The sequence below is a fragment of the Tauraco erythrolophus genome, unplaced genomic scaffold (genome assembly GCF_009769465.1).
Source record: "Tauraco erythrolophus isolate bTauEry1 unplaced genomic scaffold, bTauEry1.pri scaffold_40_arrow_ctg1, whole genome shotgun sequence".
NCBI lineage: Eukaryota > Metazoa > Chordata > Aves > Musophagiformes > Musophagidae > Tauraco > Tauraco erythrolophus.
The window spans coordinates 165,553-180,093 of NW_028238614.1; the positions used below are offsets into that span (position 1 = coordinate 165,553).

At 52.3% G+C, this 14,541-nt stretch overlaps 1 protein-coding gene across 1 annotated transcript in view; it reads right to left on the reverse strand.

Moving 5' to 3' along the window:
• Positions 1–370: 370 nt before the first annotated feature.
• The window catches only part of LOC147526006 (E3 ubiquitin-protein ligase rnf213-alpha-like), a 48,126-nt gene continuing 33,955 nt past the window's right edge, over positions 371–14,541 (reverse strand). Inside the window, exons 45-68 of the mRNA XM_086630619.1 lie at positions 13,593–13,766; positions 13,245–13,417; positions 13,064–13,160; positions 12,867–12,978; positions 12,543–12,711; positions 11,981–12,189; positions 11,686–11,787; positions 11,099–11,314; positions 10,214–10,295; positions 9,878–9,912; positions 9,105–9,199; positions 8,773–8,923; positions 8,514–8,682; positions 8,076–8,167; positions 7,357–7,608; positions 7,018–7,153; positions 6,350–6,433; positions 5,906–6,074; positions 5,483–5,678; positions 4,588–4,665; positions 4,156–4,356; positions 3,588–3,677; positions 3,101–3,261; positions 371–2,652 (exon numbers count right to left, since the gene is read on the reverse strand). Of these exons, the coding sequence (XP_086486745.1) occupies positions 2,472–2,652; positions 3,101–3,261; positions 3,588–3,677; positions 4,156–4,356; positions 4,588–4,665; positions 5,483–5,678; positions 5,906–6,074; positions 6,350–6,433; positions 7,018–7,153; positions 7,357–7,608; positions 8,076–8,167; positions 8,514–8,682; positions 8,773–8,923; positions 9,105–9,199; positions 9,878–9,912; positions 10,214–10,295; positions 11,099–11,314; positions 11,686–11,787; positions 11,981–12,189; positions 12,543–12,711; positions 12,867–12,978; positions 13,064–13,160; positions 13,245–13,417; positions 13,593–13,766 (3,424 nt within the window). The 3' untranslated portion in view covers positions 371–2,471. The remainder of the gene's footprint in view (positions 2,653–3,100; positions 3,262–3,587; positions 3,678–4,155; positions 4,357–4,587; positions 4,666–5,482; positions 5,679–5,905; positions 6,075–6,349; positions 6,434–7,017; positions 7,154–7,356; positions 7,609–8,075; positions 8,168–8,513; positions 8,683–8,772; positions 8,924–9,104; positions 9,200–9,877; positions 9,913–10,213; positions 10,296–11,098; positions 11,315–11,685; positions 11,788–11,980; positions 12,190–12,542; positions 12,712–12,866; positions 12,979–13,063; positions 13,161–13,244; positions 13,418–13,592; positions 13,767–14,541) is intronic.

The window sequence follows — 14,541 nt, forward strand, 5'->3', positions numbered from 1 at the left end:
GCTTGGACCCAGTGCTCAGCATCCATCCCCCTTGCCCACGAGGATGCAGTGCAGAACAGAAAGCGTGTGTTTCCTGTCACGTTCAGAATGGTACAGCAAAGAACTGTGTTTGGGCAGCATTAACCATCCGGATGAGATCACCAGAGGTGCCTATTTTGCCAACACTGTCACCCCTGAAGGAATATATTCATGATGCTGATGAAACCCCCCTCAGACGTTTTTTTTTCTTTTTAATCCTTTTAAATAAAGCATAGCTTATTTATCAGAGCAAGGCTGGTTTATGAGTCTTAAAGTGTTTTGTTTGTTTGTTTAGGTTTCAGGGGGTTGTTTGGAAAAATTGTGATCAGCACGCATTTGAGTAGCATAGCTAAGAAGACTTTTGTTTAATGAAATGATTAATTGATTCAGCCAGGTATGCAGCCACACTAACAGCTGCTTCAACTGTTACAAAAGATTCTCCTCCAAACATGGCCCTGCCTCACCAACATGGAGCGGTACCCATGGATATATGCTAATTCCAAGGTTGATAAGAATAAGTAAGGACAGCTGACGTTGTAGCTGAGTTATTTAATGAAAGCTATTGCAAACAGTCAAAACCAGAAACAAATTCATTATCCAGGCAACTGTGGGCTAAATTCAGCTTTAAATCACTTTACCATACTGGTGATAATCAATTTCTGCCCAATTACACCAGCAAGAAAGCTGGAACATAATTGCTTCATTCCCGTGTGACGCACTGTTTGAAAACGGAGGAACTACGCAAGTTCAAACTAAGGTTTAAAAGAGCCCTCTGCCTGCTTAATAATAATCATATTCCTTCATCATCCTCTCTATGATTTATGCAGTACCACCTGTGACCTCAAAGCTGTAAAAATACAGATTTTGGTAAATACACACAAGTTCATGGTACATGGAAACCTAACGATCTTCTAAAATCCTAACGGTGGCCAGACATCAAATGCATACAAACCTAAAGACAGTCCTTCGGATTACACGCAGATCTCAGGTCACCACAGACCGAGAAGCAAAAGCTACAAATTTTGTGGTGAAAGAGCACAAAAGATGTATGCATGGTACGAGACACAGAAGAGAAGGGTAAGAGAGAGAGGCAGGAAAGCAGAAGACAACAGAGCCCAAAGGAGGCTGGCGTGTTGGAGAACCCTGTCCAAAGACGTGACTAGTGCTTCGTGATCAGAAACACTGAACAGACCTGGGACTGGTTTTGCTGATATTGATCCTAAAATGAGGCTTCATGCTTTTAAAATGTAGCTTTAGACTTCTAAAATTAGACTTTGGTCCATAAAACAGCAGCAAAAGCAACATTTGGACCCTGAAAATGAGGCTTTGAGCCCTGGAAGAGAGGTTTGGACCCTAAAACGAGGGATTTGTATGTTAAAAATGAGTATTTGGATGCTCAAAAATCGGATTGGAACTCTGGAATTGAAGGGTTGGACCCTAAGAATGAGGCTTTCGGCCCAAAACTGAGGCTTGGTGCTCTCAAATGAGAGTTACGACTCTGAAACACTGAAACTATGCTAAAAATGAGGATTTGGAAACTTCAATTGAGTCTTCAGACCCTAACAATGAGGCTTTCTACCCTAAAAGAGGGATTGGGATCCTAAAAATCAGCACTTGGACCATCCTTGTCCTATCGTGACATGCCCCTTGCGAAAAGTCTTGGAAAAAAGCATTTGGAAAATCAGTTTGTAACCACGGGTGATAAACTGATGTTAATTAGGTAATTAACCCGGGTAACATCTCCAGGAGGAGGGAGAGAAGGAGCTCACCACTGGGGGCAAACCCTGGAGGGGCACTGGGATACACTGGGAGCACTGGAGGCAGCTCTGGACAGGGCAGCTGTGGTCTTTCCTGCCCCTGACCACCTGTGGAGGTCAGTGTGGAGAAGCTCAGACCTCCAGCTCTTCCACCACTGTCTCTCCAGAGGCCTCTCGAGCCCCACAGCGGACCCCGAGGAGGTCTGGTGCCATGACACCACCGTTTCGGAAACGATGTGGAATCAAGATGGGTCCTTGGGTGTTTAATGATGCAGGAAGGGAGAGGAGGGACAAGGCAGGACAGAGGCTACCAACAATGGGCACAGGGGGACACAGAAGCACCCCATAGCCAGCACTGGGGTGGTAGAGGGGCTTCAGCTCCTTGGACTCCCCTTGGGGGCTGCCCTGGCCAACTGAGGACAGGAGTAGTGGTGTTAAGGATGTTCTCCAGGTTCCTGCTGTGGCTTGGAAGGATTGGAGGGATGGGGACACCTAGGGTCCATGTGGGACCTTTTCACCTGGGTTCAGGCAGTGAGGGAAAAGGATTTTGGGGGTTTGGAGGCTCAAGCTGCTCCACGAGCCCACACACAGCTCACGTGGTGCCCCCAGAGCTGGGATTAGGGGTAGATGTTTTCTCTGTGCCCACAGGGACAAGCCACCAGCTGGGTGACTGTGAGAAGGGGGCTAATGGCTGCCTTAGGTTGGCCTCTCTTGGCCGTAGGCAGGGACGTTGATCTGGCTGGTCTTCGCAGCCGTCCTCCAGACGGAGAGGATGTTCTTGACAGGAATGTTTGGATCCAGGGCATCCGTGAGGGCGTCCACAGAGGTGGTGGGTACTTGGTTGTCTTCCAGGAAGAACTTAAAGGCATAATTCAGCCTGCGGGTGAGGTAGAGCAGGGTGGGGTGAGCGGGTAGAGGTGGGATGGATGTCCCACCACCCCCAGCAGCTAGCCATGGCCAGAGTTGGCTGTCAACACTAAGCATTGTCAAGGTTGCTCGTCAATGCTAGCCGACAGCCAACACCTCGTGCTAGAAGCCACCCCGGGGTATCTCCAGTGGTATCAGGAGCCAATGGGGCAGCTGATGGCTGGACATAAGAAAAACCTCTTCCCATCAGGGTGATACCACCTTGGGTCAGCCCCCAAGATGAGCATCTCCAAAGACAGAGATCTACCAACAGGCAACCAGATGAGGCCCTGAGTAACCTGCCTCTGGGCCAGGACTTGGACCAGAGACCTTCAGAAGGCTCTCCTCAACCAAACTCTCCCAGGAAGCTGTGACTTCTGCCACCACTCTGTCTGCCCCAGCATACGACCTGGACTTACTCATAGTCAGGCTCAAATCTGGACAGCGCCACAGTGATCATCTCGTGGAGCTCAATGAGGAAGTGGTCAAGGTTGGTGTTGGACAACGCAGAGGCCAAGGCTTTTTCCTCCTCTGGATTCAGCTGCCCCTGGAACTGCTTGGGTACCAGGCAGAAGGGATCCTGCAAAGACCACCAGCTTCAGCAATAGGGAGACCCCAGTACATCCCACCCAGATGGCGACGGCCAGTGGAGGAAGGAGAACCACAACCCTCTTGTGTCCTTGGAACCTCATATCAGGACCACCAGAGAGCTTCCAAGACATGAGTCAGTCTTGAAAGTACCCCGAGGAGTGGATTATCTTCAGGATGGGCCAGAGACCTTCATGTAACCCAGGGAAGGGATGAGACAGGGATGTCAAAAATGCCACCTGGCTGGAGCAATGTAAATTTCCTTTCTCCTCCCAGGAAAGCAAACCCTATCTCCTCCCCCTGCCTCATCTCCCTCACCTGGTTCATCTGTACCAACAGCATGGATCTGCGAGCTGCCAGGACCTGCCACAGCGACAGGATGTGCTTCAGCCGGGTGTTGGGCACCACCTGAAGAAGAGGGACAGAAGGAGACAGGCATTCAGCTCCTCGGAAATGTCCCATCCTGCTAAGCTCCAGCGTGTCCTGAAGAAGGACATGTTGGGCTACCAACATCCTCCAATGGCTTCATCTTAACTGCCCAGTTCAAACATCCAGGTGAGTTCATCTACAAACCCTTGGCTCCCACATCACTGACGTCCCCACAGAGGTGCTCCAAGTCCAAGGTGTCCCCAGGGTGTTGATGGACATGGCACAAAGACCTTGCACCGTCCAGCCAAGCTTTTAAACCCACCCAGCTGCCCAGGACCTCTTTGCTCTGAGCAGGAGACCCTCAAACCTTCATGGACACCAGATCTGGGACCCTGGCGCAACGTGAAGGTGGTGGGAACCACAGAGGATGTGAAGCCCTGCCCAGAGTGGCAAGAGGAGCCATCAAAGGGAGGACACAGAGGTCCCACTTCCCACCCGTCCCTCACCCCTCACCCACCGGCACGTCCTGGAACTGCTTTGCACCAGCGTCCATCCTCAGCTCCTGCCGGACGTAATCAGGCAACGGGCGCTCTGGGTCACCACCCGTCACGGCCAGGAACTCAGCAGCCACTTTCAAGGTGGCCAGGGCCTCGGAGAGGGCATTGACTGAGCGGGCCTCTTCCATGATGCGCTTCTGCTGGTTGATGCTGAGCAGCTCCTGACAGCAAGAACAGTAAGGATGTGACCCAGCGAGGACTGGGACCACCACAACGTCATGTCCTCCACGCCTGCTCATTCTCCTGGCGCAGGAGAACTGCGTCCTGCCAGGTCTCCAACCCCCTTCTTGAGTTGGTGTTGGGTCTGTCTGGTCTCTGTGCCTCCATCGTGTCACAGGACTTGAGGGGAGACCTCAGGGTTGGATGGAGAAGACCAGCAACCCATTTCCTACCTGAGGCAGTTGGTCTCTGACTTTCATCTTGGTGGCCTGGAGGGTCCTCACATTGTTGAGGGCAATGGATGGAGCCGTCTGGAAAGGGTTTGGGACAGATGGTTATGAACATGCCAGGCATCACTAAACAGGGGCCACCAGGGAAATTCAGCCAAGCAGATGTGAGGCCATGGGATGTCCCCAAAGGTTCTGCAGGAGGTGGTCAATGGCCTCCTGAGGCCTCTCTGGGGTTGTGGAGGTGCCCAACGGCTGGAGGAAGGCATCTCCATGAAGGAGCATCTGGGGAGCTTGCAGCTTCGCTGCCTTTCCCAGCAAGGTGATGCAGAAGGTCCTCTTGGGAGCCATTTCCAAGGACCAAAAAGGTCCGGAGAACAGCCAGAGTGGACAAGTCTCCACCTTTAGGAGAGCATGCACAGCCCATTTGCTGCAGGACGGCCTGGTTCTGGTGTCCTCGAGTCCCCTTCTCCCACCGGCTCCAGGCTTCGTTGTCACAGAACGGACATCAACAGCCCCAGCCAGAGACGTGCTCCTCCAAGGTGGGTCAGAGTCCCACCTGGGACCATACATAACCCTGGGAGATGCCTCCTGAAGTTCTTTCAACAGCTACCAACTCCTCCCTTGTTAGTAAAGACACTAGGGTGGCTTCGCCTTCACAAAAGGCAGGGCTGTAGGTCCTCACGCTAGCTTTCAGGCCACGGTTTGATGACCACAGAAGTGGTTTCTGGCCATGGCAGTCCTTCAAAACCCAAGGAACAGAGACAGATGCACAGCAGGCACCTGCCAATGCCTTCAGTTGAGTCTGCTAATGCCAGGAAGGCATGTAGAAGAGGCTGGAAACAGACCCCAACCCCACTGCTGGCCTGGGACAACTCAACTTGGCCCATGCTGAGCTCACCTGAGCCTTGATGGTGGGCTTGCCGCTGATGAAGCGATGAACCACTTGCCGCTGCAGCATCTGGAAGTCGAAGTAGGTCGTCTTGGTGCCATCTTCGTCTATCTCATACTGCAAGTTGGTGAGCGCCATGGTCACAAGATCGCTCTTGGTTACAGCCAGCACGGAGGAAGGCTTCACCTCTTCTGCGGAGATGGACCTGGGAGAGGAATGGTTGTCCTTTGTGTTCAGAGGGCCTCTTGCCTCTACTCTGCCACCAGGAACCTGCTCTTCTGAACACCAAGCCACCAGGACCTTGCAAAGGGCATCGCTTGGCCACCACAGCTCCCCTGCAAGCCCCACACCAGCCCTGAGAGCCTCTCGTGGAGCCTTTATGGAGGCTGGAGGAGACGGCCAAGCCCTGGGGCGAGCAGCTTGGAGACCTACCGTTGCCTCTCCCTGGTGACCCGCGCAGCCGTGTCAACACAGCTGTTTTGCAGCTGTATGAGGAAACTGGTCACCAGGTGGCTGATGGACGGTTGGGCAGGGAGGAGGTGCAGGACGGCAGTGTTGGTGTTGATGTCATTGGGCGAGAGGTTCGACAGAACGGTGATGCCTGTAAAAGGGCAGAACGGTCTTCCACCTGTTGTATGGGTCCCATGGGAAGTTCTCTCTTTCATCAAGGTCTTCTTGGAAGGTTTTTTTTATCAGGTTTTGTATTTTCAGAGGGTTTTTAGCTTGTTTCAAGCAGGTGGAAAGCAAGCAAGCTCAGCAGCTTTGCTAGGAAGGGCAGTGGCAAAAGCAGCTCAGCTTCAGAGGCATCTCCAGAAGAAACGGCCAAGGAAAGAGCGACACGACATCCCTCTTTCTTCGTGGTGGAAGAGCACGTACCTGAGCTCGACGGGTTCATTTTAATATTGCTCCAAACTTTCCGGATTGTCTCTATAGCCCTTCTGAAAGCCAAACGCTGGTCCTCTGTGGGCACAGAGAGAGAAGAAAACAGCCCCATCAAAGAATCCTCCCAGGAGACACGTCAGGTCAAAGGATGTCTCCAACAGATATGACACAGAATCATTTAGGTTGGAAGAGACCTTGAAGATCATCAAGTCCACCCATTAACCTGACGCTGCCAAGTCCACCACTAAACCATGTCCCTAATGATGGAGGTGTCACAGCAAACCGTGCCTCATGTTGGCTCAAGCTGGGCTCCAAGCCCGTGTTAGACCACGTGTGACATCAATCAACCGGGCACCACGACTTAGGAGCTGCAAAGGCCGTCTCACTTGCTCATGGCAGAAGAATCTCACCAAGCACCAAATGCCCCAGGAGAAAGGATCTGCCCCAGATCCACCTCGATGCCTCAAACACCTCCACCCTCTCCTAAACTCCACCCCAAAACTGCTCTTGCAGAGGCACCCCCAGCCCCAACAGGCTTCTTTTGTCTTGGCTGGGTTGGCTCCACCACACAAACTACAACAGCAGCTTCTCAGCAGAATGTCTGGGTGCTGAGGGGTGCCTTAACGCCCACGTCCCAGGCATGATGGAACTCCATATCACACCTGAAAGTTCAGGCTGGTCCAGGAATTGTCGGACTGTGTAGTCTTCCCCTTTATGGCAGTTTTGGAAGAAGTGGATCAGGGCATTCTGCAGACGGAAGATGTCGGGCAGGTGTCGGACATGTTGGATGTTCTCAAGCTGGAAGAGAAAATTCAGTGTGATTCAAGGGACAGGGATCCCACCTGACACTGCAGGGGAACGTGGAGGAGGACCTCGTCTTGCTTGGATGCTCCAGAGAAACACAAGGAGGAGAAAAATTTAGCCCAATGCCCTACGGACATCAACCAGGTTGAAATCTACTGCCTGTGCTTTGGTGGGGAGGGGATGTTCCCTCAGCTAACCTTCGACAGGAGCTCCAGCAGAATGGGGTACGGATTTCCAGTGCCTTCTCCATCTTCCTGCTGCAGGAAATGCATCAGTGTCTGGATGGTCGTCTTCTGTTCAAGTCTCCACATGCAGGACTGGTTGATCAAGCCCTGCCTTGATGGGAAAGGTGGTGTCTGGCCGTAAGCTATTTTCAGAAGGAGGTTGGAGCCATGGGGATCTTCATTCATCCTCTTCTCTTTGACAGAATTAAGGCTGTGCTCCAACTCCTGCAAGAACCCAAGGGTCGTTAGGAGCCACCCCTCATTACCAAAGCAGCCCGAGGGGATTCACAGGGTCTTAAGGCAAAGAAAAGCAACGAGGGCTCTGGAGAAGTGGGGGTCATGGTGAGAACTCGCCACCAAAGGGACAAGAAGAGAACTGCCCAGGAAGAAACCCACTGGTGATTTTCTCCAAGGGAAGAAACCCAACTGGTTTCCAAGGAGGACCTGAATTGGCGTATAAAAAGCATCCAAGAAGCCAGTTCTCTCCAGAAGCAGAGCAGACCATGCCAGCCAGGAGGTCTCCATCACCCCAGGCTGAGGTCCCAGTTCAAAAAAAAGAGGGGAAAAATCTCTTTTCTTTCCTGTGGGAACACCCTGGGCTCAGCAGATACATCTGGAGGTAGATGTGACCACCAGCAAAGCCGTACTTAGGGTGCATGACATCTGCCAGCAGCAGGTGGACACCGGCGTACCTGAAAGAAGGGCTGGGCCAGGGCTTTGAAGGACGTTTCCCACTCTTCTCGGTCCTTTTGCTGAGGCAGGACGCTCAAGGCTACGCTCTTGTCTTTAGAAGACACAAAGGAACATGTGAGCTTTTACCCTGTAGACCCTGCCCAGAGCTTCGTTGGGTTTCTCGACAGCAAGGAGAACGATGACAAGAACTAAGAGGAACCGGGAGCAGCAGGGATGACACAGATGTCTACTTGGAGCAAACTACCTCCCAATCTGCTTGTGCCCTCAAGCTGGTCAGGCTTGAGTGCTTTGGATGAGCTCACTGCCTGTCTTCTCATTCATTTCTTGGACGGAGACTGTCCCGAGAAGGAGGAACCAATGACATCATCGGTCCCGGTTAAAACCCAACTGCTGCAACCCTGCTGGTGACCTCCCACTGCTTCCCAGTATCTCTCTACCTGCTGGGTTGGCTTTGCTTAGGTGCAGCAGAAACAGATGAACAGTCAACACGGCATCCTCCCTGTTCCTGCTGAGGGCTTCCGCCAGGCAAGCGATGTCTTTCTGAAGGTGGCCCCAGAAGAACTCTTCCACATCCTCTGGCTTTCCTTTCATCAGGTCTAGAATTGCCTGGAAGACAGGGCAGATTCCCCATTAGCTCTCCTGAAGGTCTCCTCCCAAGCTAGGTCAAATGCTCCTCACGGCATGGTGGTGGCTCACCTGTTTGTCAGCGTAGATCCCCAGCAGGAGGGATGAATGGAGCAAAGCTCTTACAAGACCGACATAGGCAGGTGACAAGGACCTCTCCAGATCATTTCTCCGTGAGAGAGGGCTCTCCAGGATGTACCCTTTCTCCGTTTTATCCTTGGTGCTGTGTTCAGAAAGAGTAATCACCTACCATGTCTTCTGCTAGGTCCCACAATGAGACCACAGGACGCAGAGACCTTGGCTTTGGCCACCCACTGTGTTTTCCCCATGCCCGTGGCTCTGTGAAAGGGTTAGGTGGTCGGATGAAGCCCTCTGGGGCCATGGAGCCGGGAAGGTTGACTTACATTTCCTTCTTCTTGAAGCCTCTCTCAGGTGTATGGTCAGTTCCCCCAATGGTGGCACCACACTGGCATTTCTTCTTTTCCATGGGAAGCCCACACTGTGTTTGGACATGTGAGAGTGGAGCAAGAGAGAAGGTTGGAAGCCCAGTCAGATGCTGAAGGCATCTAGCAAAAGCTGAAGTGGTTTCCACATAGTGTCATTGCAACAGTTAACGAGATGCAGGAGAAGATGCGTACCTATGAACAAACATCTCCAGACCAACCAGGTTCTTCCTACAGTCAGCAGGATATGTCTAGGTGACAATTTGGGGATGAAACTATGCAAGACCAGGAAGCACTTGCTCCGCTCCGCTGCTCTCACAGGGAGACACAAATCCCAGCTCCATTTAGCCCAGCACCTCGCTAGGAGATGAACCCAGCTGGCTTGGACAAGAACCCAGCTGGCTTGGACAAGAACCCAGCTGGCTTCTGAGCCTTGCAGCTGCTCTTGCAGCTAAAGGACCACTTGACACAGAGGTGCCACTGGAGTCCACATTAGGAGAGGAACAGGGCAGCAGGAGGAGCATCTACAGCAGCCACCCAGTATAAACAGCCAGGCCAAGAAGCTAAGATGCATTTCAAGATGGTGCAAAAGGGGGTGGGCACCTCCGGGAGCCAGAAGACGACCTGAGAAGCTTGTCGCAAGCCTGGCTTTTTCCCATGGAGGTGACAGAGATGCAACGAGAAGTGCAAGAAGACAGAGCTGCAAAGACCACCAGCCAGAAGAAGACACTTACGTTGGTGACAGTCCACAACCAGCCACACTGACAAGCTATGTGTAAAAGAGGACACAGTTAGTCAGCCATCTCCCACAATGCCCTCTGTGATGGGAATGTGGCCAGAAGCTCACCAAGAGGGTGACAGGCCTGGTTCCCACCTCCTGGCATCCATCCCTTGTCAAAAAGGGATCCAGAGTTGCTCCACCCAGGTGAAGATCAAGAAGGACTCCACAGAAGGACAGAGATGGCCTTCAGGAGTCTTTGATCCCTTCCCTCCATCCCCTGGCTGATCTCAATCGGTTGCTGGTGGATCCCCTACCTGCACAGGAGCAGCGAGATTCCCCCAGTACTTACTCCACAGCTGTTCTGTTTCACTCATTTTCCAGTTCTTCTCATCAAAAAGCAGGTCTCCAGGCATGGTGGGAAGGTAGGAGCCCTTGGAAAGGAAACATGATAGAAAGTGAGGTGTGGGATAACCATCTTCCTAGCTCACCTCCCACGTGTCTGAGGAACGATTCTGCTTCTAAAGCAAGCAGTGGGGAGGAAAGGTCCTCCTGCATGGCCACTGACATCAGGGAGAAATCTCTGGTGAGAGAATGGGGACCGAGTGAGGGAGTGAGGTTCAGCAGACAGGGAGACATGAGGTTGGAGTGACCAGACATGAGCAAAGTTCCCAAGAGTCCCAATTATTTATGAGTTTTGATTCTGAAATTGAACATACAACGGGCCAGACAGCACATGGAGAAGGTTTTGATGGAAAGGGAGAGGATCCAGAGGTGGCTGTTGCCTTCTCTTCTAAGAAAAGCAGCACGACGTCTTGGTTGCTTCCTGCAGCCCTCAAATAAGAGGAACAACACATGCACGGACAGACCCGAGGGGAAGTCCAGCTCAGGAACGAGTGTATCCATCATCATCTGAGTGATGGAAGATCTTTGGCAGAAGGACGATGCTCGAGCTGGGCTTCAAACCACCTAATCTCCACCAATGAAGTTCTGCCAGGCCCCCACTCCCCTTGAGTCAGTAGAGAGATGGATATCTCCCGTAGACCATATATCTGATCTACACTTGAAGTAGACCGAAATGGATGACGACAGTTACTTCTCAGCCCAAGGAATGAGAAGGAAAAGGAATGACAATCTACAAAGCAACAAGCTGACCAAAACAAAGCCTGTCTGCCAGGACATGTTGCACCAGGACAGTGGGGTGGAGAGAGCTGTGCACCTCAACCTTGAGACTCACCTTCACCACGTTAGGCTTGACGCAGATGTTCTTGAGGAGGTGAGTGATGCGGCTCGGGAACAAGATCAGAGTCAGTGCAGTGTGGAAGACCACCTCCAGCAGGTCTGGGTCTTTACTGTCACCCAAAGCATCCACGATCTTCTTCAGTTTGTCTTCCGGCAGCTCATCTGGGATGGACGGCAACTGGAGGATGTTCTCCATTTGTCTCACGACAGACTACAAAAGTTAAACAAAACAGACATAAGCAAAAGCAACCAGCACGGCACCTCCTCATGAGGGGTCTTCTGACTTCACCGCTGAGGTTCAGTCTCCATGCAAAGTCCCATTTGTGTCCCCTGGCAGCAGGGAGCTGCCACAACTCTCCGTCAACACAGATGGAAACCTCCTGTTTCTAGGATCAGGTTCTGGGATCTGATCAACCAACGGTTCCAGACCAACCAACAATTCCAGACCAACCAATGGTTCTAGATCAACAACAGTTCCAGATTAGCCAACGGTTCTAGATCAATCAAGGGTTCCAGACCGACCAAAGGTTCCGGACTAAAAAAACGTGGAAACCTCCTGCCAGAGACACGATGGATACTCACAGTCAAGCTCTGGTTTTCTGTAGCATCTTTGCTTTTCAGCTGCTTTTGTGCTTTGTCCACCGCTGAAAACATCAGTATTGTGTTTGACCAGGTGCTTCTATCCTGAAAAACAGATGTGCGTTGTTATCCTAAGAAACAAGTGGAAGGGCACAAAGAGGAGGTTGACGGCACCCTACGCCTGTCACACTCCTCAACTGGAAGGGAGCCCCATGAATCAATTTTGTGGGGCTTGAGCTCGGCGAATCCCACCCCCCTCAGCTCTGCTTCAGCACAAGGCTCTCAAGAAACAACCCACCTGCGACATTTCTACCCCTTGGGGTAAAATCCATTTCTCCACCTGGAGGATCTTCCACATAGAGGTGAGCCCACAGATGTCACAGAGATTTCTGATGAGGAACACCTGAGGCCACGGAGTCGGAGCCTTCGCCACCAGCTTCTTCATTGCGTTCACCAGGTCTTGCTCTTTCTCATCCCTCTCGGCAGCGGGCTCGTTGGGATCTGCAGCTGGCAAGGAGGTTTCTCGTTACACCCAGTCCCCAGCGGTGGCACGTCACACGTGTCCTTCACACACACAGCCCCTACAGCTGTTTAGGTCACAGAAGGATCTAGGTTGCAGTAGGATCTTCCCACTGCAAGCTGAAACATGGCTTCAAGCCAATGTACGGCGGGAAATACTTGGAGAACACAGCGAGTCTGGGGGCTGAAAAGCTGGAAAGTTTGTCCAAAACAGCTTCAATTTTCATAAAAACAGTTGTTGTCCCACAAAAACCTTCAAGGCCAGACCTCTTTTTGAGCTCGTTCCAGAACTGCTTAGGGGTAGGCGCCGTTCTCGTGCCACGCTCAGCAAAAGAACTCACCGGAGAGCACTGTGGCCACGTGGCTGATGGAGAGCCGGAGCCGGGCGATGAACTGGAGGGTGTTAATCCTCGAGACATCAGGCTCGCAGAAAGCAGACAGGTCTGCGGTGGAGAGGCAGCGTTCAGCCAGCTGGCTGACATCTTCTTCTTCAGAAGGATACATGAAATCCTGTTTGAGAAAGAAGGACAATTTTTAAGAGTCTGAAGGTGGGTTATAGCTGAGCAGCTTCTCCTTCTCCTCAAGATGAGTTCCTCCCTTGGTTCCTTGGCCACAAAAACCTGTGGGAGGTGGGGGATTCCCAGCGCACACCAACGGGCACTCACCTCCAGACAGTGCACCACCATGAAATAGAAATGGTCCATGTTACTTTGGTTGGATATCTTTTCCTCCATCTGGGACAGGTATTCTTCCAAGTGAACCTTGACATTGTGGAACCTAGGCCAAGAAAGGACACAGAGCATCAGCATCCACGTAGCCAAGAGGTTCAGCAATGGAGTTTGGGAGCAACCTCGGAGCTGACCCGCATCGCAGCAGCAGCTTCAGGAGGGAGGACTGGATGGTAGGACTGGTGTCCATGCACTCTTCAAAGGGCGACAACTCACTTTTCGGCTTGTACACTAGGAAGGAAGGATGACATCCGTTATTCAACTCCCAAGAGGGCGAGGTCAGAGCTTGGGAAGAGCGGAATCAAGCTGCTTTACCCTTTTTCCCTGCCTGATGCTCAGGGTTGGGTTTGCAGGCCACAAACTGGATCAGTCGCTGGATGACTTCAGCCGGTGGCGACTGTCTGTCTCCAAAAAAGTACACGGTGATGAACTCAACGAAGAAAGAATTGCATTTCCTCCGGAATTTGTTGTGACAGGCGACAGCTTCCCTGGAGGGAAGAAGAAAACCGAGACTCATGGTCGATCTCCAACCAAGGAAGGAAACAACGTCCTTCTCTCTGCAGAGCACAGGACCCAGACCAGGGAGACGAGATGGCCGTTTGCTCAGGCATCAGCATCTCCTGTCCCAATATTTAACACAAAGACACTTGAAACACAGGATACCTCGTGGCCTCCGAAGCCGTGGGTTTGTAATCCTTCGGGAATTCCTTCTTGCAGATCTTACACTGCTTGTTGGCCCACTCCTGGATGCAGTGTGTGCAGAAGATGTGGCCACAGGGCAGCTCCGCTGGGTCGGTGATCTCCCGCAGGCAGCTCTTGCATTCCCTCACGCCCTTCCTGAAGGACACCATGGAAAGAAGAGGCAGCTCAGCGCTTCTGCCAGATTGGAGAAGGGGCGCAGAGGGTGGCTCCAGCCTAACGTACACCCTGGGGCGGGGATGAAGCTGGACGGGGGCTTTGGCCTGGCCTTGTCCGTGAGTGGAGAGCCAGGGTGACCCACCACCACTTCAAGAACCAGCACCAGCAGCTTCTGAGCTGCCTGAGGATGATCCTGTCTTGAAGAGCTGCGTGGGGAGGACGGCTAGGTGAAGAGGATGGAGAGCCTGGGTGCTCAGAGGAGCTGGTTTCTTTGGGACCACACCCAAGAGATGTTCTTCCAGAGATGACTCATCACTTCCAAGATAGGCTCTTACCCCTTGACTTCATCAACTTGGCCTCCCTTTGGCCTTAGTGCTTATGGTCTTAGAATCATAGAATGGTTTGGGTTGGAAGGGACCTCAAAGATCATCCAGTTCCAACCCCCCTGCCATGGGCAGGGACACCCTCCACTACACCAGGTTGCTCAAAGCCTCATCCAACCTGGCCTGGAACACTGCCAGGGATGGGGCAGCCACAGCTTCTCTGGGCAACTTGTGTCAGTGCCTCACCACCCTCAGAGGGAAGAATTTCTTCCTTAGATCCCACCAAAATCTCCCCTCTTTCAGTTTAAAGCCATCACCCCGTGTCCTGTCACTCCACGCCCGTGTCCAAAGACCCTCTCCAGCTTTCCTGTAGCCCCTTAAGGTGCTGGAAAGTCTCCCGGAGCCTTCTCTTCTCCAGGCCGAACAGCCCC